Source organism: Perca fluviatilis, chromosome 2 (assembly GCF_010015445.1).
Source record: "Perca fluviatilis chromosome 2, GENO_Pfluv_1.0, whole genome shotgun sequence".
NCBI lineage: Eukaryota > Metazoa > Chordata > Actinopteri > Perciformes > Percidae > Perca > Perca fluviatilis.
Window position 1 is genome coordinate 44815061 of NC_053113.1, and position 23950 is coordinate 44839010.

Sequence of the window (23950 nt, forward strand, 5' to 3'; positions counted from 1 at the left end):
AACCTGTCTGAAAGTGTGAAGTCTTCTGGTAGCTGTGCCGAGAGAAATCTCAATCATTCCCAATCTTACAGAGATGGAGAGTGTAGGTATATGTAAGGAGATAACATAGGCACAGGCTAATTATTGCTAACTAACATGCTAGTTAACATTAGTAATTAAACCTAAACAGCTAACGTAAGTCGAAACTGCCTGCGAGCTTCTCCTGTACTATACGGTAATTCCTCTACTGTGCGACAGTAAGTCACTTTGTTATGACACAATCGTTAGCCTATTTTTATAAAAACGTCTGCTACGGAGCCATAACGTGAGATACAAGGTAATGGAGCCTTTTATACGTTGTCGTGTTTCTTTAGAACTAAACAATGGACAAATCGAGTCTTTAAACGCTTCGGATGTAAAGTTATTCGCAGTCAAGTGACGTAAAAAAAAAATGGCGGTCAGCGGAATGCTAACAGGAGGTGATGGCCAGTTAGCAACAAAATGGCGCCATGATGGCTCGAGTTCTGAAGCGAAGCTTACCCCCCTTGGTATGGAGTCATACGAAGGGCTACCAGTTTGATACACTCTTCTGAAATAACAAATTTGCTCAGTTTGCCTTTAGTTATATATGATTATTAATGATAAATGATACTCATCTATGCGAAGACACTGATCATGTTAATGATTTCTCACAATAATTATCAACAATGACTTACCAAGGTGGGAAACAGATAATATCAATATTCAATTTTCATTTTTAGAACAGGCCTGAGGGCTACTCATGTGGTCCTTGGGGGCTACCTGGTGCCCACGGGCACCGTGTTGGTGACCCCTGAGCTACCTCATCCTAGGTACTGCCCTTCTTTGTATTGTACTTATTTATTTTTCTCATATATTCTCTCTTTTATCTTCTTTTTTAATTTGCTTTCTATCTTTCTTGCATTGAAAGGTGTTGACCTGCCAAGGGACTACAGATGAAAATTAGCTTTTTTGCTAACTGGCATGATAACATTTTGAGTGTAAACAAAAAATGTCAATTGATGTGCATTGTCCCTTTTAATTAAACAAATAAATAAATAAATGTAAACAGTCATTGTTGCTGCTGTTCCATCTCTGCTGCCTGCCTCCATGTTATGTCTTGTATGTGCTTTTAATGTGGCCTCTGTGACTCCTTTCTCTCGTCTCCTTTGTATTGTTTTTACTGCATGGACTGCTTTAATGCCTTTGCTATCATCTGTGCTTAATTGTTTGTGCATGCTTGTTTGTGTGTCACTTGTTTGTATGTCTTAATCCTTTTTGCTTAGGCCTGCTGTCATTATAGATGTAATGTAATTTAATTAAATTTGTTAACCATTGTATTTTAGGATACCTATTGTCAGCTGGCCAGGGACAACAGATGGAAATTAGCCGTAGAGGCTAAAGCTGCTCCTTTTACTGTACGGTGAATTAAGGGGGACTGTCCATGATGTAATAAAATAATAAACTAAAGATTGAGCATGTTCCAGCCAGGTAGTGTGACTGAAGTTCTTTAGTCTACACACTTGTGTCTCTCTGCTGGAAAAGTAAAACTTAATAATCCCACAATATATTAACATGTTATAAGATTAACTTTAATTGTATTTCCATACAGTTACATACTTCCACATACATACACATAAATAAATAATGTATGTGCTTGGACTATTTGCTCTTTTTATCCTTTAATGACATCCTGCTGGTGGTGCAGTGCTGTGGAAAATGACACCTAAAGTGACATTAGTTTAGAAAACATGAAGCTGGCATGCAAGCAGGCCATGTCATGACTTAGTGGTTGAAATAAAGCTGTTTCTAAAAATGACCAGAGAAGCAGCAAAAACACAACTACATCTCATTCAATGGGCCCTACGGTGTGTGTGTGCTGTGTGTTGTCTCCTCGCTGTCAGCACTGTGTGACTGCTGCTCCGCCAACATTTCTGTCAGCTTCAGCTCCAGCACCGGATCCCTGGACTCCGCTGACGCCTGCAGGATAAAGGCAGTACTGTGATCATCTGCTGCAACATTATACAGGGCTGAAGGTTTCTCCTGATTTTAAAATCGTTAATTTCAGGGAATATATAACTTTTCTAGGGCTGCAACTAAAGATTATTTTCATTGTTGATTAATTAATGTGTTGATTATTTTCTCGATTAATGGATTATATGTTTGGTCTATACAATGCGGATCAGTGTTACCAAAAAGCACAAGATGACATCCTTAATTGTCTTGTTTTGTCCACAACTCAAAGATATTACGTTTACTGTCACAGAGGAGTGAAGAAATTAGAAAATATTCAGATTAAAACAATTTATTGATTAGTGTTTGCAGTTCTAGACTTTCACCAGGACTCACAAGATGTCTCGCTGACTTTTGATTTTAAACACAGAACTGAAGATTATAACTAATTGTTTCCGTCATTTTATCGAATCACTGAAAAATTCAGAGGTTCCAAACCCAACTAGTGTAAAGTGGCAAAGAAAGAAAATCCATTTGGGTGTGTTATTTCTTTGGTTTGAGAAATGAGAGGGTTGCCGTTGGACCGTTATTGCTATTTCTGATTGTGATGCTCCACTTGCTTAACGTCACTTTGTATTTGTATTTGGAGAGGGAGCCTCCATCCTGCAGATCTCAAGAAAGTTCAACCATCTGCATAGTTTCTGTTTACAGGTGTTGCACTCCTCATTTACACTACTCTAAAATGTTTTTGCTACACAGCTAACACTATAGCTGGTGAATAGCTGAAAGAAAGTATGGCAGCTAAATAGTTGATCAAGATATATTGCTATAATAATGTTTTTTCAAGTCGGACACTGTCTCACAGTGTGTGTGGGGTACCGTGATGAGGTTTGTGAAAGTTAGTAGCTTTTAATTGTGCAAACAGACTAAGGCCATTGCGTGTTGTCTGATCTCCAGTAGGTCATGTTATAGGCGTGATGTCTTCCAAAGTTATTTCTGTTTTAACTTCTCCCTGCATGGCCACTACAGTTTTTTCACCATCTCCTGCGATCCCCACCACCGCAGCCTAAACATTACTGTTGCTGCTCCACAAATAACATTTAGCCTCGCTATAATACTGTATAACGATGCTAAATATTTTATAACTCAATTATAATCCAGTTCTGAATTTAAAGACAACCCGCCTGACATAGGAAATGTATAGCCAATATGCACACTTCAACATTTGTTTATTCAGGGTTTCTGCAGGTTTTACCAAGTCAAATTTAAGACTAATAAAGACCTTTATGAATGAAATTTAAGACCTATATAACAATAAAAGTACAACAAAATGCTTTACTTGCAAAGTAAATACATGTATTCAAATTGAATAAAAAAATGACACGGAGTAATAATCCGTACATATACAGCAAATTATATTTGGACAAGCGAAAGAAAGAACACCACCACCACAGAATAAAAAAAAAAAAAAACATTTCAATGAGCGAAAAATTAATTACCCGTTTAAAATTATTTAAGTCCTAGAACAAAATACTTTAGTGAATTTAAGAGTTTTTAAGGGCTAAAATGTTGATATTTTAGACTTTAGGCTTTTTTAGACTGCGCGGGAACCCTGTTATTTATATTATTATTGAACAATGTTATCGAACGTCGCAGATTTTCCTCGTATAGTGCATGCCAAATATATAGTTGACTTAGAACAGGTGTACAACTACATGGGATAATTGGTTGAACAGGAGTTCAAACCTGTTGGGATAGTTGATCAAAAAGGTAGGAGTTACTATTGTCAATGTGCACATAGTGGTAAAAAAATACACCATAAAATCCTTTATAAACCACAGCAGCACACATGTTGCCTGCATGCTGAAATGTCCCTGTGGTCTGGTTTATGTTGGACAAACGACACAAAACATGATTATGTACAGGCTAACCAATGGCTCTGCAGCGTCATTAAACTTCTGGGGAACAGATAAAATCTCTCCCTCTCCTAGAAGTGTTGTCATTATTAACTCCCTGCTGTGCAGAGAGGCTTCATACTCCTACACACATCTGTGCTCTTTGGTTCCAGATGTGATTGTGGTGCATGGGCTACAGCACTGACATTGACAATGGTAACTCCCACCTCGAGATCCACTTTCCAATAGATTTGAAATTATGTTCCACCAATTATATCAATGAAAATTGTACACAGGGTTTCCCCCAGTGTATTAAGTTGCCCCCCCACCAGGAGTAAGCCACTGGGAATTTAGTTGTAATGCATTTTTAAGACGTTTATTGAATTACAGTTACAGCGGTTGGAAACTTAGACGTAGTATTTTCAAATCTCCAGTTAGCTTTTAGCACTGACTTAATATAGAGCCCTATGTAATCTGTTTTATAGCTTTTTAAAATTCTATTTCTAATCTAATTTTGCGATTCCGTCCATGATTCCGTTATCACAGAAACTATTGGGCTCTGCATTAACGTCTGTGACTGGCCTGCGCCAGGCCGTCGTCAAAAATAAGACGCTTGCCACAACTTTTCTGGGGGAAACCCTGGAACACCTGTTCTAAAAATGTGTTTGCCTTTTGTCTTTGTCCATGTTGACTCTGATGAAGACAGGTGTTGAAACGTCTCTTTACACAATTAAAAGGCTGCAAATCAATCAGTGTGCTCCAGTCTCTTCTGTTCCCTTGGAAACAAGAGCTTGTGTTATCAGCAGCTCCTTGAAAGATGCTTTGACTCATTTATGTTTAGGTCGCAGCCACAGTAAGTACTTATACTTTTAGCGAGACTCTTACCAGAGGCGCCCCTCTCCTTCTCAGCACGATGCCTTCCGAGAGTAAAGCCTTACCGGTCTCCTCAAACAGAGCCGAGCCATCCAGCTCACTGTGGCTCTGCAACTCTGTGTACTTGTCTACAAACCTGCAAAGTGAGAGAAAAATAACATTCAATAATATTGGCATGGAAATGTGTGTAAAATACAGTAATCTCTTATTTAACTTCTTTGTTTTTGTCAACCTTACCAAGTGTAAGTGCAATCACTACAGTCTCTGGCATTACAAAAACAATACACAAGCAAATTATTAAGAACACACTTGACATTTAAATCCCTTCCTCCCATCTGACAGTTGACTTTCCTGCTTGTATATGTTCTCATAAATTACTGCCAAACCAGAGGGGGACATACCTCTGACATGTAGAAACAAAGCTGGACTTGGACAGATCAAAAGGCCGAGGACCCGTCCCATACTGCTCATAGAACTTCCTGAAAGGCAGACACTTATGGGTTAGAGGGCCCTGCACAAACATCTGACAACAACTTTTAATGCTGACATGAGCAACAGCTGATTTCCATCCAACATCTTTTTTGAATCATAATCCAGATGAGCTCAAGTAAAACAGCCAATTTCATTTACATTTCATAATCGTAAATCATAAACAAATGAATGGTGATGAAACTAGTGAATTAAGAATGGCAGGATAGGAGATAATACATTTCTTTACCAATGATTCAACTATTTGTTGTGTTTATTATTTGCAGGGTTCAACAATAAGGGTTGCCCGATGGCCCGGGGCGAGCAAAACGCCACGTTGGACAAGTAAATATAGCAACGCACCTGCCCGTTCGGGCATCATCGTATCATAATCATTTGATTTGAGAGCGCCGTTGGCCAATCAAGAATTGAGTTGGCACTTTTAAAGTATTTTTCAAAAATGTTTACACTTTTGTACGGAGCCCCGGAGGTGACATGGAGGAAAGACCTTGACTTTCAAACTCGAGATCTGGACTTTCAAACTCAAGAAGAGTCCCGCCAGACTCCCTTTAAGAATCCTGTGATTTAAACTTCAGCAGGCTGTGACAGTCCGCTCTGCTCAATCCTGGTACTGGTTCTGCCAGGCTTCCCTTCCGTCCAGCGGGCCCAGCATTACGGCCTGGGCCTCAAGCTGCTTGGTGTCGGTTTTGGCTCCCAGCAAGCGGCAGTGAGCTCCAGATCCTGCAGCCTCAGATGGACTCTGCAGCCCCGCTATAGCTCCTCACCGAAATCGACATATGGGTTGTCCTGGACTACGTGGAAGATCCTCCCGATCACCACTGTGTCTTTGACCGGTCCCATCTAGATCAGCAGGGACCGGCGCAGCAGCGAGGCAGAGCTCCGTGGCCGGCGGCAGCGTCTCTTCCCCCGGGCAGGAACACATACTTTGCCTCGCTGCTGCCACTGATCCAGATGGGGACTCATTGCCTGCTTCTTTCATTGTTAACTATGCTTGTTAGCTTCCAGACTGTAAGAAAGCACTCAGGTGACATGTACAGGTATGTTTCATATCTAAATTAAAGCTATAGTGCGTAGTTCTGTCTCCCTTACATGAGTAATTCTAAGTAATGACAACCAAACTGTTGGAGCATCCACATGATCCAAGCCTTCGCTGATCACGGCCCACCCCTCATCCACACAGTTGCTAACACGGAGGATTGAAAAAACATGAATGACTCTTTTATTATTATTATCTTGCAATTTGTATGTCCTCCTCGTTTCCAAAGCTGAACACTGCTGTTGTCCTTTGTCAGCATTGACAAAAAACGCATCACTCGAGCTGCTGCACACGAAAGTCGCTGACTACAGCATTTTGTAAACATAGCCATACTGAAAAATATAGAGAGAGTTTTGTGGAGCGGATAGCCTTAATTAGCTTTGTATTACTCATTTGGCAATGGCTTGAATGTAACGGACATCCATTAATATGAAATATATGGGCACATTAGGTTTAATTGATGAGACGTTTTTAGGGCATTTACAGTGTTGCTTTGGTAGTGAGTGGGAGTGAACCTCCCTCCAGCACTGATAATGGGTAAGCGAGAGATAACCTGTGGGTTTGTGAGACAGCTGAGATCCATAAACGGTTAGTGAGTTGTAACAAAAAAAAAGCCAGGTGGATTTCTTAAACACTGGGTTGACTCATTCAGGTAAACAACTGGCCTGCTGAGTTAATCAGGCTTCTGGTAAATTCAAGTGCCATGACACATACCGCAGGTGATTCCTAGCAAACGTTTGCTTCCAACAACAACCACACCTTAATATACTCAGCAAAAAAACGTCCTGTCACTTTCAACTGCTTTTAGATTTTAAGCAAACTTGACATATGCAAATATTTGCATGAACATTAAAAGATTTAACAACAAGACATAAACTGAACAATTTTCACGTACATGTGACTAACAGAAATGGAATAATGTATCCCTGAACAAAGGCGGGGAGGTGTTGTTACACGTGTTGTTACACGTGTTGTTACACGTGGTCTGCCACTGCGACGACGATCAGCTGTGCTTCCTGTCTCCCTGTAGCGCTGTCTTAGGCGTCTCACAGTAGGGACATTGCAATGTACTGCCCTGGCCACATCTGCTGTCCTCATGCCTCCTTGCACCATGCCTAAGGCACGTTCACGCAGATTAGCAGGGACCCTGGGCGTCTTTCTTTTGGTGTTTTTCAGAGTCAGTAGGTCTCTTTACTTTCCTTATAACTGTGACCTTAATTGCCTACCGCCTGCAAGCTGTTACTGTCTTCTCGACCGTTCAACAGGTGCATGGTCATTAATTGTTTATTTTATTGTTTTATTTGATAGGGGCCATGCAAATTTATGAACACTGTTGTATAAAAACACCAATGTTAATATGCCAGAATTAGTAAAAATAACATCTGCAGTCCCTGCAGTTTATGGTTCATTGAACAAGCATGGAAAACATTGTTTAAACCCTTTACAATGAAGAGCTCTAAAGTTATTTTGATTTTTACAAAAGTATCTTTAAAATACAGTGTCCTGAAAAAGGGGCGTTTCTTTTTTTGCTGAGTTTACTATGCCAGTAGTATAAACTGCAGTGACCGTCATTCATTACAGCTATGATACAGCACATCTTTGCTGTCAAGTCAAGGTGTAAAAACATCAATGGAGTCTAAAATAAAACCTCTCAAAAACAGACAGCAGTGGTAAAGATGCCATGTTTCTCTAAATTAAATAATGGCGTTTTTCCATTACATAGTACCTGCTCGACTCGCCTCTACTCGCCTTTTTTGGTTTTCCGTTATAAAAAGAAAAGTCCCTGGTACCTGCCAACAGGTACTTTTTTTAGTATCACCTCCGTTGAGGTTTCAAGTGAGCTGAAAACCTGCAGACTACTGACTGGTTGGAGAGAATCCTCTGTCTAATCACTGCTTTATCATTGCTAGCGACAGACGGGGGTGTCCTGAACAAACAACACACCTTCGATGTTCTGTGTGTGTGTGTCCCCTTAGGTCACAGCAGTATCCTGCGGCATTGCTATGACGACCAGCCATGCTCGCTTCACGCATGAGGCGGTACTAAATCTGCAATGGAGAAAAGAGGAAAGGGCACCGCGGCCGAGTCAAGTCGAGCTGAGCCGCATAGAGCAGTGGGTAAGCGCCAGGTTGATAATTGGTCGATCCCTACTACGGACTATTGACTTACGCTCTAGCTTCATCCTCTCTGTAGAAGATTTCAGGCACAGTTTCCTGTTTCTTGGTACTGGGTCTGGTGTGTGGCTTCACATGAAGTGGGTCCCTCTTTGGTGGAAAAGCCTCATAAACATCATACCAGATGGGTTTCTCTGATGGCTTTATGACCCCGGATCGCATCAGATCTCGAACCCTGTCCATCACGCCATCACACACACACACAATAGAGCAGTTAATAGATAGATCGATCTTTATTGTCATTGTGCTCAGAGTAAAATGGAAATCTGTTCAGCAGCTCGTGAGCAGTGTGCATAAAAATAATAATTGAATAAATACAACAAAGTTAAGTAACCAGAACACAGACAAAGACAACTACAAAAAATATGAATAAAAGCTAAATATATACAAGGTATCATAAATAGTAAAACACAAGTGTTTAAGTGGCATTTGACAGCAATATCATTAATGTGAAGCAGAGATTTACACAGAGATACATAATAACCACATTGCTGACATCAGAGATGGTCTGTATTAAGCTAAAAGAAGGAGGAGGAAAATGCTGGGTCTCTTGTGCGTAATAATTTTAAGAATGCTCTTTATTTTACCATTAAGAGTAATCACCATACACACACTGCATATACTACTCTCAGCAGCCAGCACTGAATCAGAAAAGGATTAATTGCCTAGTAAGTCAGACCTTGCCTTGGTGGCTGGTGCATACATTACCATATTAAAAGGAAATAATAAACTGAATGTAAAATACAGAATTACACTTTGAACACACAGTGGCTTCCTTATACTAAGCTCATCTGTCCTTCCACCTAAGATTTATTTCACTTAGTACTCATTAGTCAGAGTTTAGGACCGTTCTTAAGACCCCTTCTGACAAGTTTAATACACACAGCAAACATGACTCCAGTCTTGGTCGCATGTCAATGACGTCATCACACAGCATCCCTAAACGTAGGTCTTACAATACATGTTTGTGACCGGTCATGTTCTTGAAAACTGAAATTAATTTACTATTTCTTCATTTTAGCTTAGTTTGGTCCAACTTTATTTACAGTCAGTGGTGCCTGTGAGCATAACATTAATGTGAATGGTACGATGTAACGTTAACCTGTGAAGGAAAACGCCAACTAATGACAACTTTGCTTGATTAAGTTTACGGGTTGCTAAAAGCCCCCGTTTTTATTCAATGAAACAGCATGAAGTATTCCAAATTACACGTATCGTTAATCTGTGCTAACCAGCATGTTTTTTATTGCGCTTGAGCAGATGGCTTTCAGTAGATCAAGACCAGACCTGACGCATAACGTTACAAGGCCAACGTAAAATGCTGCTCTCTTACCGGGTGAATACAGTTCCAAACCTCTCTAGTCTGCTGCCAGCCATTCGTGTTTTTCATCGACAGCTTGTAGCACTGTAACATTAGTCTTCTGCTAGAATATAAAAGACATATCTTCTTTGCAGGATTTCCGGCAGAGTAGATGCTTTGCGGCACTTTTTCTTCTTCGTGTTTTACGACAGTTGGCATCCGGCTCATTGGTGCATTACCGCCACCTTCTGTTCCGGACTGTGGGTCATACAAATAGACGAAACAAATAAAAATAATAATACAAAATAACAAACAATTAAAAACCCTTTCTCACACACACACACACACACACACACACACACACACATGCAGATAAAACTAAAACCAGTCACTACAAATCGAAATGCCCATACAAACACTAAGAAATACAATAGAAATAAAATGATCATGACCATCACCATCATCATCATCATCGCCATCAGGACCCAAGCATACTCTTAGCACCTACAGACCTGAGTTCAGACAGCTAGAGATGGTGGTCGGTATGAATGTGTGTCTCTACCTGTTGCTCCTGACTGGAGGAACTCAGAGTAAAGGGGGTGAACACTGACCAACAGGATGGATTTAGCTTTTTGAATCACTTGTCTTGTACAGGTCAGTAAGATTATTTTGTTGAACGCCGATTGGATGATGAGATCTCCTCAGACAAGCACTCATAGACCCTCACACCATGAACTTGTTGTCCTTCCGGGTCCAAATTGAAAATTAACTTTTTCTGGAACTTTTTCTGACGCTTTTTTTATTCATGGTCAATAAACCTAATTTAAATGACATTATACCTAATTTTTGAGTTAAATAAATCAGATATTATGAACTATTCTGGCTAATAGTTAGGATCAGACGATGTTGAATGAATCACAGACTGGTTTATGTCAAAGTTTGGTCAGGATACTGTTTTAAAACTCCAAAATGCTATAAAATTTAATAAAAACACCCAAAATACAATGAAAGTAATCATAATCTTTTACCTGCAAAGAATGTTGTATGGTTTCCTACAACGTACATGCATGCATCCAAGTTATTTTGGGGCAATTTGGTTGAAAGAAACCCATTTTTCTGAAATAGAAAACTTTGAAAACTGGTCAAATTTGATCCCAGGACAACACAAGGGTTAAAAGCTTGTCTATTAAAATGTTGGGTGGATTGTATTATAAGCAGATGAAAAAAATCTACAAATAAAATTCTAGCGTGTGTTTTGGTGCCCTCAAAGTGTTTGAATAACATGCTAAGCAGAGTGGTCGTAGCATCTTCTATCCTTCGCTTAGCTCTGTAAATAAACTGTAGCGGGTCAAGTAGCTTTTTTTTAGTAATCTTTCAAAATAATTCATGACTAAAGAGGTCAAGGCAACTGGCCTGAAGTCATTTAGCACCTTAGGCCGTTTGTGTTTGGCTAATGGAATGACAGTTGAATTGTTTACAAATTATTGCCACTCTCTGTTGGCTGAGAGACAGCTAGAATATGTAATAAAAAATGGGAGCTAGTTGCTCTGCACAAGAAATTAACGGAAAGATACATTTTTTGCTCTAAAATAAGATCTCTAAAACTGGGGGAATCACACCTAAGATAAAACTTGTTAAATTATTGTGCAAGCTGTCTGTCACATCTAAAACTATCTAAAACAACCTTAGAATATTATTCCTCTTTAGACCCACAATCGTTTTCATGTTGTCCCAGGCTGAACCTAGATTATTATTTCCCATCTCCCTCTATATTTTATCGTTATACCTGAGTTTAGCTCTTTTAATCTCAGACTTCACTTCACTTTTCAATATTTGTAATTCTGAAAGGTTGCCCTCCCGAAATGCAGGCCTCTTCCTGCTTAGCAACACTTTGAGTGATTTGGTCACCCATGGCTTTAAGGATACACTTTCACACACACATGCTAAACTACATTATATTATGTCCTTATCCATCATAACCTATAAAAAGCTCCTGTGTTCCTCAAAAACGCTGAAAGTGTGCTGCAACAGTGCTTTCTCACCCATGCTCAGTAATCCTTTAAATGTGAATTCCTGCACCCCTAATTCCCTGAGATTATTCCTCATCACCTCTCTCTGCATCCCATACCCTCTACAACTCAGAACTACATGCTCTACTCACTATTCTTCCTGACATGCCTCACACAAGCCTGTTTGGTGTTTTTCTTATCATTTTCAGTGTTTAGCTTAGTACACAGTGCTCCAACCTCAACCTTGTCAACACAGCTTCTTCTCTCCTGTGCCCGGGACCTACCCTAGAAATGTTTACACTCATTTGAATTTGGTATAGAAGCCTCACTTTCTCTGTCTCACTTTTGTTGCCACATTTGTTTTTCCCATAATAAACATTTGACCTTTGCTTTACTAACACTGATTTGCATTTCTATATTTCCTTTCTTTACTGTGAAGCCCAGTTTGCCAACTCATCGACCTGCTAAGTCCACCTCACACCTACTGTACATGCATTGAAACCCACAGAAAGCACCATCTGTTTAAATCTGAGTAAAATCCCTATACTCTTTCATCACATGATGCTCTTACCAAATTTATTTTTACCCTTTTCTTTCTTTTTTAACTCTAACAAATACCAGTCTTTATCAGGCCACACTGGACAACAATGCAGGGAATGCCCTCAATCTCTTTGGACATTATTTTGTCTGTTACTTTGATTTCAGAACTCTGTGATATTGAGAGGCAGCACAGGCAGGCTTATTGCTGTGAGGAAAAAAAATAGAAAGTGAACTTTAAACTCTCCTTGTCAGCTGACTACAGATAAAAAAAACTACTGTATGGGGCCCAGGCTCAACAGGACCTGAAACTTTACACACATCACTAGAACAAGAAAATAGCATACACCACCTGCAAAAAGAATGCTGTATTTTTGTGATTTGTTCTCTTCTTTAACCTGAATAATTACCTGAATAGAAAGCCCAAGAGTGAAAACCTAGACAGGTTTTGTAGAGAGATCTGAGAAACTATGAAAGCAGGGAAAAGTAAACACACTGGTTGTCAGCAGGTGGCTTTTCAGGTTCCACAACAGGGAGGGGTTTAGAGCCATGAGACGGGCAGGCCGGTAAGGCCAGGTTGAGTGCAGGAATGTCAACACGTAACAGGGTGGTGTAGAGAGGGACTAAGGGAGGGAGGCTATGAAAGGAGGGACAAATAGCAGGAAGGAGAGAGAGTCATAAATGCAATAATTACAGCTTAGGCAGAGATAGGTGACACACTCTCCTGGTTCCACAGGCTGCATGCGTAGGTAACAACTCTGCTGTTCCACTGACAGGAGGGACACAGGGCCCAGAAACCACTTTCCTTGTTCTCAGAGATTTATTTTTCACCAGAATTTCAGTCATGGATTTGTTCCTGGATTCTGGCTAAATATGACAGATTTCTTTCTGCCAGTGTCAAGCAGTCAGTCAAACTGGATTTACCAAATTTAAAGGACAAGGGATTATTTGCCATGTCTGTGACTGCCCTGTTCAGAGGCAAGTGGGGGCACAAGTCACAGGAAACCCCAGAGAAGCATCCAGTAGCTGTGGTCCAACCCAGCCATGAGGACGAGGATGACGAGGATGACTCCAGTGTTGGTTTCAGCAGAGAGCCTATTCGCAGGAACTCGCGCTTTTACCGGTCAATGAGAAAGAAGAGGATGGTCTCATCTGAGCAGTCTGAATGTAAGAAAACACCAGGCTTCTGCTGGGCTTGCAATTTAACATTGTATTTCTACTGTACCTCAAATTTGGTGAGAATAGCCTCTTGTCTTACAAGTTAATTAACATTTAAAGTGACTGGTCCTAAAGCAACACTATTTAGCCTACTTCAAACATCACTGCACTAATTCAAGTGAATGCATAGTCAAAGAGTCATTGGAGAGCATCACACTGCTGCAGGATGTTTAGGAATTCAGTTCTGTCTCTGCTTTGTTTATGGAGTATTTGTACTGTATATTATTTCTCTACATATGTTGTCCTATTGGCAGTTGATGTGGTTGTTATTGGAGATGAATCTTAGGCCTGGTACTCCTATCCTTCAAATGACAGCTACATGACTACAACCTGAGAAACTAGTTTTGTTTGAACAGCACAATAGTCTGAGTGATACTTGTGTTTTCCAAAGGTCAACCTCCCGAACTCATAATTTCAAGCAAAAACAAATACAAGTGAAAATGTTGAAATTAAACATCAAATTATACCTGATATCCTGTTGATATTAGGGTCTGTAATGATTTGGAAAGTTATTTGCCAACCTGCTTTGTACAGATCAATACTCAACAATCTGTAGGACAATTCCAGAAACTGAATGACAGTAATAATGTATGTCACCAGATGGTATTGTTGTAGTTTTATCCTGTACATAGAGCCACACCAAAGGCAACAATAAAGTGTTTGAGCTTAGACTTTGCCCGGCATCTTGAATAGGCCTCAAAGAGAAGGATTAGAGAGATTACTTAATAAATAACTAGACAGGTCAGTCTTAAAAGTAAAATTAAGTCGTAAAACAGTGAGGCTTGTTGAAAATGTCACAGAATCCAGATTATCAAGCAGGCTGTTCTCATGAACCCCTTGTACATATAGCTACAAAAAGTAAAGTAATTTGTATGTGTTCCATGTATTTATTGCTGTCTGCACCACTGCTGTATAAGAGCACTCTAGTCTGCATCAGGAAGAGGTCGGGGTGGATGGCTGGGTCATAAAACACAGCACTTACAACCCTGGGAGTGTAGTAAGCGTTCCAGGGACACCACAAGACGTTTAGCCAGGAAATATGTTTGTGTCTGGGTGGTGTTTTAATTCAAACCACAATCTTTTCTCTAATCTTAACTAGTCATTTTGGTGGCCACAACACTCACTTTTTGTCGGCTAAACTCAACTGCCACGGCCACTGAAAGGTCTGACAGTTAAAGGTGCTCTGTAGCTGGCTCGCAGTCACCTTTTCTCAGCTAAATTTAACTGTAAAGATCACTAAACTAAACTGTCATATGATCAGTCGTCACGTGACCAGCGGACGGTCGCCTAATTTCATAGGATATCATGCAAATTGTTGTGCATAAGTTTTCGTACGATATCATACGATACGATACTGTTCATGCGTTGCCAGATCAATCCACAATGTGGCTGCATTACTGTGTTACATTCAACTTCAAGTTTAGCTCCATCCAAGGTATCTGACTTCTAACAACTTCTCATTTATATTATGTACTGTATTTGTGCATTTATTATGTGTAGAAAGAGGAAACTAGACAGTAGCCATGTTTCCATCTAATTTCTCAACCAAATTTTAAGCACACTTTTAAAATGTCGCAAAAAAAAAAAGAGAATGCGAATTACGCTGCGTTTCCATCAACTGGTTTAGAGCAAATAAACTAGACTATGCAAAGCTTAGTTTCCTCACAAGTTGACGTTACATGGTTGTAGTATTGCAAACAAATCAAAGAGATTAGGAGCTAAGTTCTTCGGCTAAATGGAGAGAGGTAGCATTGTAGAAGTTGGCCACCTGTGCAGAACACTAGGTTGTGGCAGAGACATTTTGTACAAGTTATCTTCATCATTATCTTATTTTGTCTTCATCTTCATCATTCATGACGAAGTTAACAAGTTAACTTCGTCATGGCCAATAGACTATACCTATTGTTGTAAATAAAAGAGAGAACCCTGATTTATCACAAATCATCCAATGGTAATGAAAATCGCCATCAATTGCCTCTATGTTCTAAATGAATGTTGTGTCTGATTTAAAGTAAGTTAAAACTTGGGTACTCATTACATTTAATTTTAACATGACCCAAAGATTTAAAGGCAGACTTTTCCACCAATTCAAGTCTTCTACTTGCTCAACCAAAGATTATTTTCATATATATATATATATATATATATATATATATATATATATATATATATATATATATATAGTCTTAGTGTCCGGTGGATTTCTGAGGGACTATGGTTAACTTCTCCTCAGATCTCTGTTGGGTAAATCCAGACAGCTAGCTAGACTATCTGTCCAATCTGAGTTTTCTGTTGCACGACTAAAACAACCTTTGAACGTAAACATGTTCCACCAAGATCCTTCCCGAGGCTATTTTGCAGCGACACATTGTGGCTCTGCTCAGCACTTAGCAGAGCCACAATGACAATTGTGATTGGTTTAAAGAAATGCCAATAAACCAGAGCACGTTTTTCTCCAATCACAGAAAGCTGTCTGGACTAGCCAGGTCTGACAATGCGAGACTAGGGGACACTTAACATCTTCAAAAACATTTTTTCTTAGTATAGCTGTAGAGATCATAGTTCTAAATGAGGTGATGTAAGAACTTGCTTCACAGAGTTCCTTTCTTTTGTCAGTGGGTTTCCTTTAAAGCTACTGCAATTAGCGACCTCAGTCTAGGTGGCGGTAATAACGCTGGTTGCCACCCGCCATAAAAGAAAAAAGAAAAGAAGAAACAGCAACCTCAGTGCACTTGACAGTCAGTCAGACAGCACAGGTTGCGTAATAGTCAGGTAGGGAGACAAATAACGCAAGTAACAGTCAACACTCTTAGTGGAAAATGGAATACACCAGGCTGTTCTCATGAACCATTCGACATATAGCTATGGACAGTACAGCACTGTAATTCGTATGTATTCCATGTATTTATTGTTGTACGCACCACAGTAACTGCTGCTGTATAAAGGTGTGGACACACTAGGCCGACTATCGGCCGTTGGACAGTCTGGCGAGGTCAGTGACTCGAGTCTGTTCGGTGTGTCCAGTGCCATCGTCAGTCTGAGGGGCTGTCGGCATTCATTTTGGCCGACCTGACATATTCAGTCGGCGGCAGGGCAGTCGGGACTCACCCGGAAATGGGGAGCGGAATGAGGTGACTACAGTCTCTCAAAATCTGACGAAAATATTTTAAACTGACTGTCTTTGTCTTTGTTGAGCTGAAATGAAGACAGATTCAGCAACTGCACGGCCTATTTCTCGCTTAAAATGTTTTCAGAAACATGTTTCAGTGAACTAATTTAGTACAATATGAGATCGTATTCTGAACGGCCCCCATGACAGTCTGGCTTTGAATTTCTGGAGGAAACAAACCCATGTGACGCGTTCGTCCAATCAGCTGCCGGTTTTCATTTCTTGGGCAACAATACAGAGTAGCTTGCTGCTATGTAGACGTATTACGTTTCTCAAGTCAGTGTCGCCTCAGTGTGTTCCAAGGCAGTTTTTTGGACCTGGGGGACGCGACTGATCATCTCGACTGGCTTTTCTGTCAACGGTCGGCCGTCGGGTTAGTGTGTCAGCACCTTAAGACTGCTCAGGTCGCTGTAGGGAGGAAGTCAAGGTGATGAATGGGTCCTAAAACACAAGGCTTTCAAGCAGGGGAGTGGAATTCATGACTTGGGGAGAACACAAGACTTTCCAGAGGAGTATTTTAATCCAAACCACTATCTTTTTTTCCAATCTTAACTAGTTGTTTGGGCCCTAAACTTAACTGTTGTTGCTGCATGATGCTTTTCATCGGCTAAACTCAACTGCCATGGCCCCTGAATGGACCGTCACCTCGTCGTGCTCTGTAACCGGTTCTAAGTCACTTTTTGTCGGCCATACTCAACTAGCAACGGCAGAGGTCTATACTCAGAGAGCGCAGACTTCTGCAAAAGGCATGTCCTATCTCACGTTAGTGCAATGCACTGTGAATTTTGCCAGTCAGGAACATTTTTCCAATTATTCCAACACCACATTAATGCAACACAAATGCCCTCTCGCAATGTTACGAAAAGTGAAAAATAATTAGAGTTTTCGGTTCAGATCAGCTCCAAATTTTTTTCTAGTTCACCTGGTACAGCGTGTGCCCCATGTAGGCTCAGTCATTTCCAGCGGCCCAGGTCCAAATCTGACCTAAGGCCCTCTTCAGCTGTTCTAAACAGAGGAAAAAGGCCTTAAAATATCGTGGAACATTTGCACTCCACAAAAGAAAACGCCACATACAATATTAAATGAAGTTAACTGTTCACACAAAACAGTACATAGGCTTTACTTTTTACTTTACTCACCTTTTATTTGAATTAGCTGGATACATGGTTTAATGTCATTTCTGTTGATCGAGACTATCCCTTGCATAACCAAGGTATTTCTACTAATGTGTGTGTGTGTGTGTGTGTGTGTGTGTGTGTGTGTGTGTGTGTGTGTGTGTGTGTGTGTGTGTGTGTGTGTGTGTGTGTGCATGCGTGCGTCCTCACTGTTGTACCTGATTATAAAGACACTTTCTCCTTCTGACTGCTTTTCTCTCTCTTCCTCTCTCTCTGTTTCCAGATTCTCCCAGGCCTGGTTTGGACCCCAGTCCGTCTAACAGATCAGGACTCATCTCCCCTAATGCTCCTTTATGCCCCAAATCACCTTTTTTGCCCAGGGCTAGACGGTGAGTCCTCATGCCTTCACTGCCCAACCCTACTACTCAATGCAAACACACCCAGAAAACTAACATGTCCATACTTCATACTTTCATACTCTCAAAGGCGTATCATGTCTGTGATAAGCACATACAATCTCTCTGAAGGTTAATTCATTGACACTGAAACAGCAATCTCCTTATGTATACAGTTATACCTAGAAGAGTGTGATCTAAGGAATCAGTATGCTAGAGTACCAAGAAGACCCAGCTCTTTGATAGGACTAATGCCTTTTTGATTTCAAGAAAGGTTAAAGTTCTAAGAGAATGAGTAAACTGCAAAAAGCATTCATCTTCACAAGTCATTCGGTCAATTATTTTTCATAAAACCAGTAAACTAAAGCCAAACCAGAGATATAGGCTTGTTGCCTGTAGGCTTGTTAAGAAAACATGATTTTAGGACTTAATAATAGAGAGCACACTCTCAAGACTGAGATATGGAATGCAACACATCCTCTATAAAGAACTACATCTGTGGTGTTAAACATAGAACAAACAGCTTCTCAAACAGAGCTGCTCAACGGGAACAAACTTATATGCATCACACACAATGCCTCCAAAATGATTGGCCTCCCCACCCACAACCTCTCAGACCTCAACAGCAAAGCCATCACACACAAAGCTCACATTATATCATATGACCCTCGGCACCCCCTCAACCCATTCTTTACAATCCTTCCATTTAGTCGTAGATAAAGTCTCCTTTAGTGTCATATTTTAGGCGCGCTTGATCTGGACTCTTGGCGTCACTTTTTGGCGCTCTGGGTCGGGACGTCAGTTTAACTGACATGCGGCACAAGAACGGGACAGTTAGGTTTAGGAAAAGATTGTGGGTGGGGTTACAAAATATATGTTTCTGTGACATGCGGGACAAGAACAGGACATGAACCCGGTCTCCTGGGTTAAAGTCCTGTGTTGTTTGACCCATCCACCACCCCACCCAACTTCCCTACGTGGATTTTTGGTCTTTCATACTACTCGCTACTGCTGTCGCTCTTAATACTATGTCATCTTACAGTGCCGTGGTGGAGCTGCTGCTCTGCCCGGTGGGTTCCATACAGACATTGAAGGGGGGATTTATGCGTCGGTATTATAGACAAATATAATAATTAATATATTAATGGACAAAGCATCCGGTTCGGCGAAGTGCTGCAAATGCGAAAGTGCCTTAAACCTGCATTCTATCTGAATTCCAGCAGGGGGCAACACGTGCAGTTGCAAAAGGGGTTGGTTTCTGTCTATGAGAAAGTGACCCATTTCTCACTTGATTTATTACCTCAGTAAACATTTTCATGATGAGTTTATGGTCTCAATCGCTAATTTAAGTCTTCTGCAATACAGAATGATGTTCATTTTTTGAATTATGGTTAGTTGATTTCAAATCGGCGATAAAGCAGGGGGTGTTTATATGATGTGATTGCCATTGAATGTGTGTAACGTAACGTGGCTCCTCCCTGACTCCTGCCTCTCGTCTAAAATCGTCACATCCGCAACCAGGATGGCTGCGCCCGCAAACTTGATGACTCATAGCAGATCTCCACAAACCAATGGGTGACGTCACACATGCTCTGTCCATTAATGTTAACAGTCTATGGTCGGTATCCAAATCTGACAGCTACTGACAGTATCAGTATTATATGAGTTGGGAGTGAGAATGGGTTGTATTGTCAAAAAAATAGACTTGATGCCTGAATAAATGCTTCAGGTCACATTTACGATCTCTTTTGCTTTTCACACAGAATGTTAACCTGCATGCAACCTGACATGTTTCCACGAAACTCTGTGAAACATTGTGCAATAAGCTTAGACGTATGTTTAATCTCGTTTGGTGGGAGTGTCAGGAGCTTTTAACCACGCCTCACAGCATTCATTCAGCAAATGGAGCTGGCGCAGGAGTAATTACTTGACGTATGAGGAACTTTGGTCATGCAACCTCTTTCTCTGTTCAAAGTTGGCCATCTGATTGAATGTGAATGTCTTTCTTGATCTGTTTCGGCCATCCACTCACTCCTGGTCCTTGGCACCTCCTAGTCAATGCTGTGAACAGTTTTGGTCTGGTGTTTACAGACCAAGTTTAAAGAGTCACTTTGGGATTTTGAGGACATCAAAAGATACATTTGTTGTGTTGACAAAATTAGGGCAAAAGAAGGCTGTATATGTGGATCATTTTTATTGAAGCCTTCAGGTCATCATTTGAAGGAGAAATGCAGACTTTTGAAGATCTAGCCACTGAATTAGGGCACAGCTTGCCTAATAAAGGTTTTTGTTCAGCAAAAGCATAGAACAGGCTGTTCTCATGAACCATCCGACATATAGCTACGGAAAGTAAAACACTGTAATTTGTATGTATTTATTGCTGTATGCACAACAGTAACTGCTCTGGTTGGCGTAGTGAGGAGGTCAGGGGTGGCTGGATCATAAAACACAAGTGGGGCTTTCAAGCAGCAGAGCTTCCCTGGTTAAACTCAAGACTTTTAGCCAGGAAGCATGTGTTCGTATCCCGGGAATACTACTTAAGGGGACTGGTGTTTTAAAAAAAATATTTTTTATATATAATATTTATTGGCGCAACAACATTGGTACAAGTTTTTTTTTAATTTAAGGGCATTTTAGGCCTTTATTTTTATGGGACAGCTGAAGACATGAAAGGGGAGAGAGAGGGGGAGTGACATGCAGCAAAGGGCTGCAGGTTGGAGTTGAACCTGCGGCTGCTGCATTGAGGACTAAGCCTCTATATATGGGTGCGTGCTCTACCAGGTGAGCTACCCAGGTGCCCCATTGGTACAAGTTTAAAGTCTGTACAAATCACAGTTTAAAAAAAAAAAAATCCTTTCCCATCGATCCACCCACCCCCCTCCCAAATGCCCAACAATTCACCCCATGAGTACACAAATAGTAAAAAAATAAATAAATAAAAATAGATAAAAGACAAAAATTAAGCAAACATATCTGGCACTAACCCCTCTGAGAGCAAACTTGATCTTCTTTAGGTTTAGAAACGAGATCATGTCTATCAGCCAGGAGGAGAATGGGAGGGCGGGGCGGGGGGTGTTGACGATTTCCAAGCCAGGAGTATTCTCCGTCTCGCAATAAGTGTGGCAAGAGCAACTATGTCAGTCTTGCTTGACCGGTGTTTTAATCCAAACCACGATTTGTTTTCTAATCTTAACTAGTCCTTTTGGTGCCTAAACTTAACTGTCATCGCCGCAGGACAGTCACATTGTGTCGGCTAAACTCAACTGCAATGGCCACTGAAAGGACTGTCAACTAACGGTGCTCTGTAACTGGCTCAAAGTCACCTTATGTCCTCTAAATGGAACTGTAAAGACCGCTAAACATAACTATCATGTGACCGGTGGTGTGACCAGCAGGCAGTCTCCTAATTTTGTAGGCTATCATACAAATTGGTGTGCATAAGTTTTCGTGCGATATCATACGAACCTGTTCATGAGAATGTGTTGTCTTTAAACAACTAGATATACAACTGTGAAACTCACATGAAAAATATATGAAGACAGATGAACATGGCCTTAATTACTACATGGCAATTTCAAGAGTTTCAGTTTCTAGGTGAAGATGAAAATAGCTGCTATAGATAAGATTCTAAAGTGTGTTTTTTTGCTCTCAGATGTAGCCCTCAGCCTTCACCACAGCTCCATCATTCCAAAACTGTGTTGCCAAGCAATGGGGAGGCCAGCAGCAGACATGCTCTGTACAACAGCGATGCTGTGGATAGGAGAAGAGGAGGAGTGGGAGGAGGGAGGAGTTTGGACATATCTGCTGCCTCCAACAGCCAGCATCGAGATTTTACAGCTGACATGATCACTTACCGGACTCACAACATTCATAGCGAAGACATTATAAAGCTGTCGGAGCAAACAGCTGCAGCTTGCACTGTTCAGGAGATCAGAGGGAAAACCATGAGCTCACAACGGCCCAATTCTAACAGCACAGACCAGGATAACGCCAACCTCAGGTCAGATCTTCTTATACTGGAAACAGGTGGAAAAGATAGAAATGAAAAAGGATCTTTTTTTTATGAAGCTTAAACTCTGGATTTCTGCTAATAGTAAATAGTATATATAAAACCCAAAAGAGGCCAATAAAAATGATTAATGATTTTAGTACTTTTGTACGCTTGTAAGCAACAAAAAAACAAAACACTGTGAGTTATGAAAAAATTGAGAAATTGGAGTGATTGAGTAGTCACTCATTGTGTGGCTGGAGAATGAATGTGAAGAGGCAAAGATGGATGTTTTTATATTTGTATAAAAAAATGGCTTGGGTTCACTCTGTTGGGTTTGATAGAGAAGGCAGAGAAGCAAAGAGAATTGATCTGTCTGTGTGCTGGAATGCACCAACAGCACTTCTGCATCATTTTCTTAATAGTAAAATGAAGCATAAATATTAGTGAATATTTTCATTCACCTGGCTGCCTTCCCAAACACATATTTCATATTTTCTTTCCTTTTAGGTTTCCAAGCAATGGAGCTCGCTCCCAGACAATCTGCCACAGCCTCAACATCGTCAAAAACATTGGTGAGGGTAGCGTATTTATTCCACGCACTTTTACCACCTCCAGAGCTGTTGCTACTAAATCATCTCTTATTTGATAATACATTATAGGCTATGACTAAGACTGAACATTGGTGAGATACAAACGTTCACATATGCAACATATGCAGCACATGGATTTCATGGAAGGCATCAGTACTGCAACTGAGTTGTATCTGTTACTGCATATCTCTGACACGTTCATCAAGGTTGACTGCCTCTCTAATCTGACAGTCGGCTTTGTTGACAGACTACTCACCATAATGTTGTTCAGTGTGTACACAGGACAATGGTTATTTGCAGGGATTACCTGCAGGACAATATAGATATAGCAGATATAGATAGAGATAGATAGATTCATATGTCATTTTCTCCAACCTGTGCATTTCTTTGGCTATGTATGCGGATTTCACTCTCTCTTATGTAAGTCTCAGTCCAGTTCTACGCCCACCAAAGCAATCTGCAGTATATGACTGAGGGAGATTATGCAACAGGCCCCTGTTGTTCAAAGTCACCTTCCCTCTTGATATACACAAAGCCAGTCTTCCCTGAAAAGATCGAATGTTCTTATCAGCAAACTTTTTAGTTTTAGTTGAATAAACTTGAGCAAATACACATGCACACACACGCAACACGCACACACACACACACACACACATACACATGCTGGCATTACATTATTGACCTTATAAGGCTTGACACAGCTCGTGTCTTTCCGGTTTTGTCTCCTATCCTCCAGTTGTCAGTGCTCGCTATAGTAAATACCAACACAGTCTCACTTCCAGCCCGACAAAAACAAACACTTGGTCAGGTGCCTTTGGCCTTAGTTACTGACGCACAATGTCTCCTTTAGTGACGCAGGGGCCTTTCAACTAATTCCAATGTCATCCCAGCCGTGGCGAAATTTGACTCTCTGGGTACCCCTTTGGCGTAATTTTTTTGTGCGCTTGGGTGTGCATGCGTCACCTGGGTCGGGACCGATCTGGCTTCATTCTTTAAAGGGGTGATATAATTATTATATAAGGTATTTCACACTGTTCCTTAAGGTCTCCTAATAGGGTATGTAACATTGGTTGGGCTGAAAATTGCCAGAATGCTATTTTATGAATATGGCCCTATGAATAGGGCCCTATTTGTAACAAGAGCTTTTCTTCCAAATATGGTATGCTCATGAATATTTAGATGAGCTGCGCGCTGATTGGTTTGAGTGAA

At 40.7% G+C, this 23950-nt stretch overlaps 2 protein-coding genes across 3 annotated transcripts in view; one reads left to right on the forward strand and one right to left on the reverse strand.

The window, feature by feature from the left end:
* Positions 1-1567: 1567 nt before the first annotated feature.
* On the reverse strand, positions 1568-9933 carry mrps23 (mitochondrial ribosomal protein S23). Of its 2 annotated transcripts, XR_005637812.1 has the most exons (6): positions 9751-9933; positions 8413-8592; positions 5120-5197; positions 4731-4854; positions 4515-4621; positions 1855-1977 (listed from the first exon to the last, which is right to left on the reverse strand). XR_005637812.1 is itself a non-coding variant. In XM_039788116.1 (5 exons), exons 1-5 carry the CDS (start codon positions 9792-9794, stop codon positions 1861-1863), a joined length of 543 nt encoding a protein of 180 aa, XP_039644050.1. In that variant the 5' UTR covers positions 9795-9927; the 3' UTR covers positions 1568-1860. The 2 variants fall into 2 exon arrangements, 1 of the variants encoding a protein (XP_039644050.1); XM_039788116.1 differs by lacking the exon at positions 4515-4621 and having other exon boundaries at positions 1568-1977; positions 9751-9927.
* A 3017-nt stretch (positions 9934-12950) lies between these two features.
* The window catches only part of ngef (neuronal guanine nucleotide exchange factor), a 39085-nt gene continuing 28085 nt past the window's right edge, over positions 12951-23950 (forward strand). The window contains exons 1-4 of the mRNA XM_039785672.1: positions 12951-13430; positions 18049-18154; positions 21813-22160; positions 22659-22723. Coding sequence (XP_039641606.1) covers positions 13217-13430; positions 18049-18154; positions 21813-22160; positions 22659-22723 — 733 coding nt within the window. The 5' untranslated portion in view covers positions 12951-13216. The remainder of the gene's footprint in view (positions 13431-18048; positions 18155-21812; positions 22161-22658; positions 22724-23950) is intronic.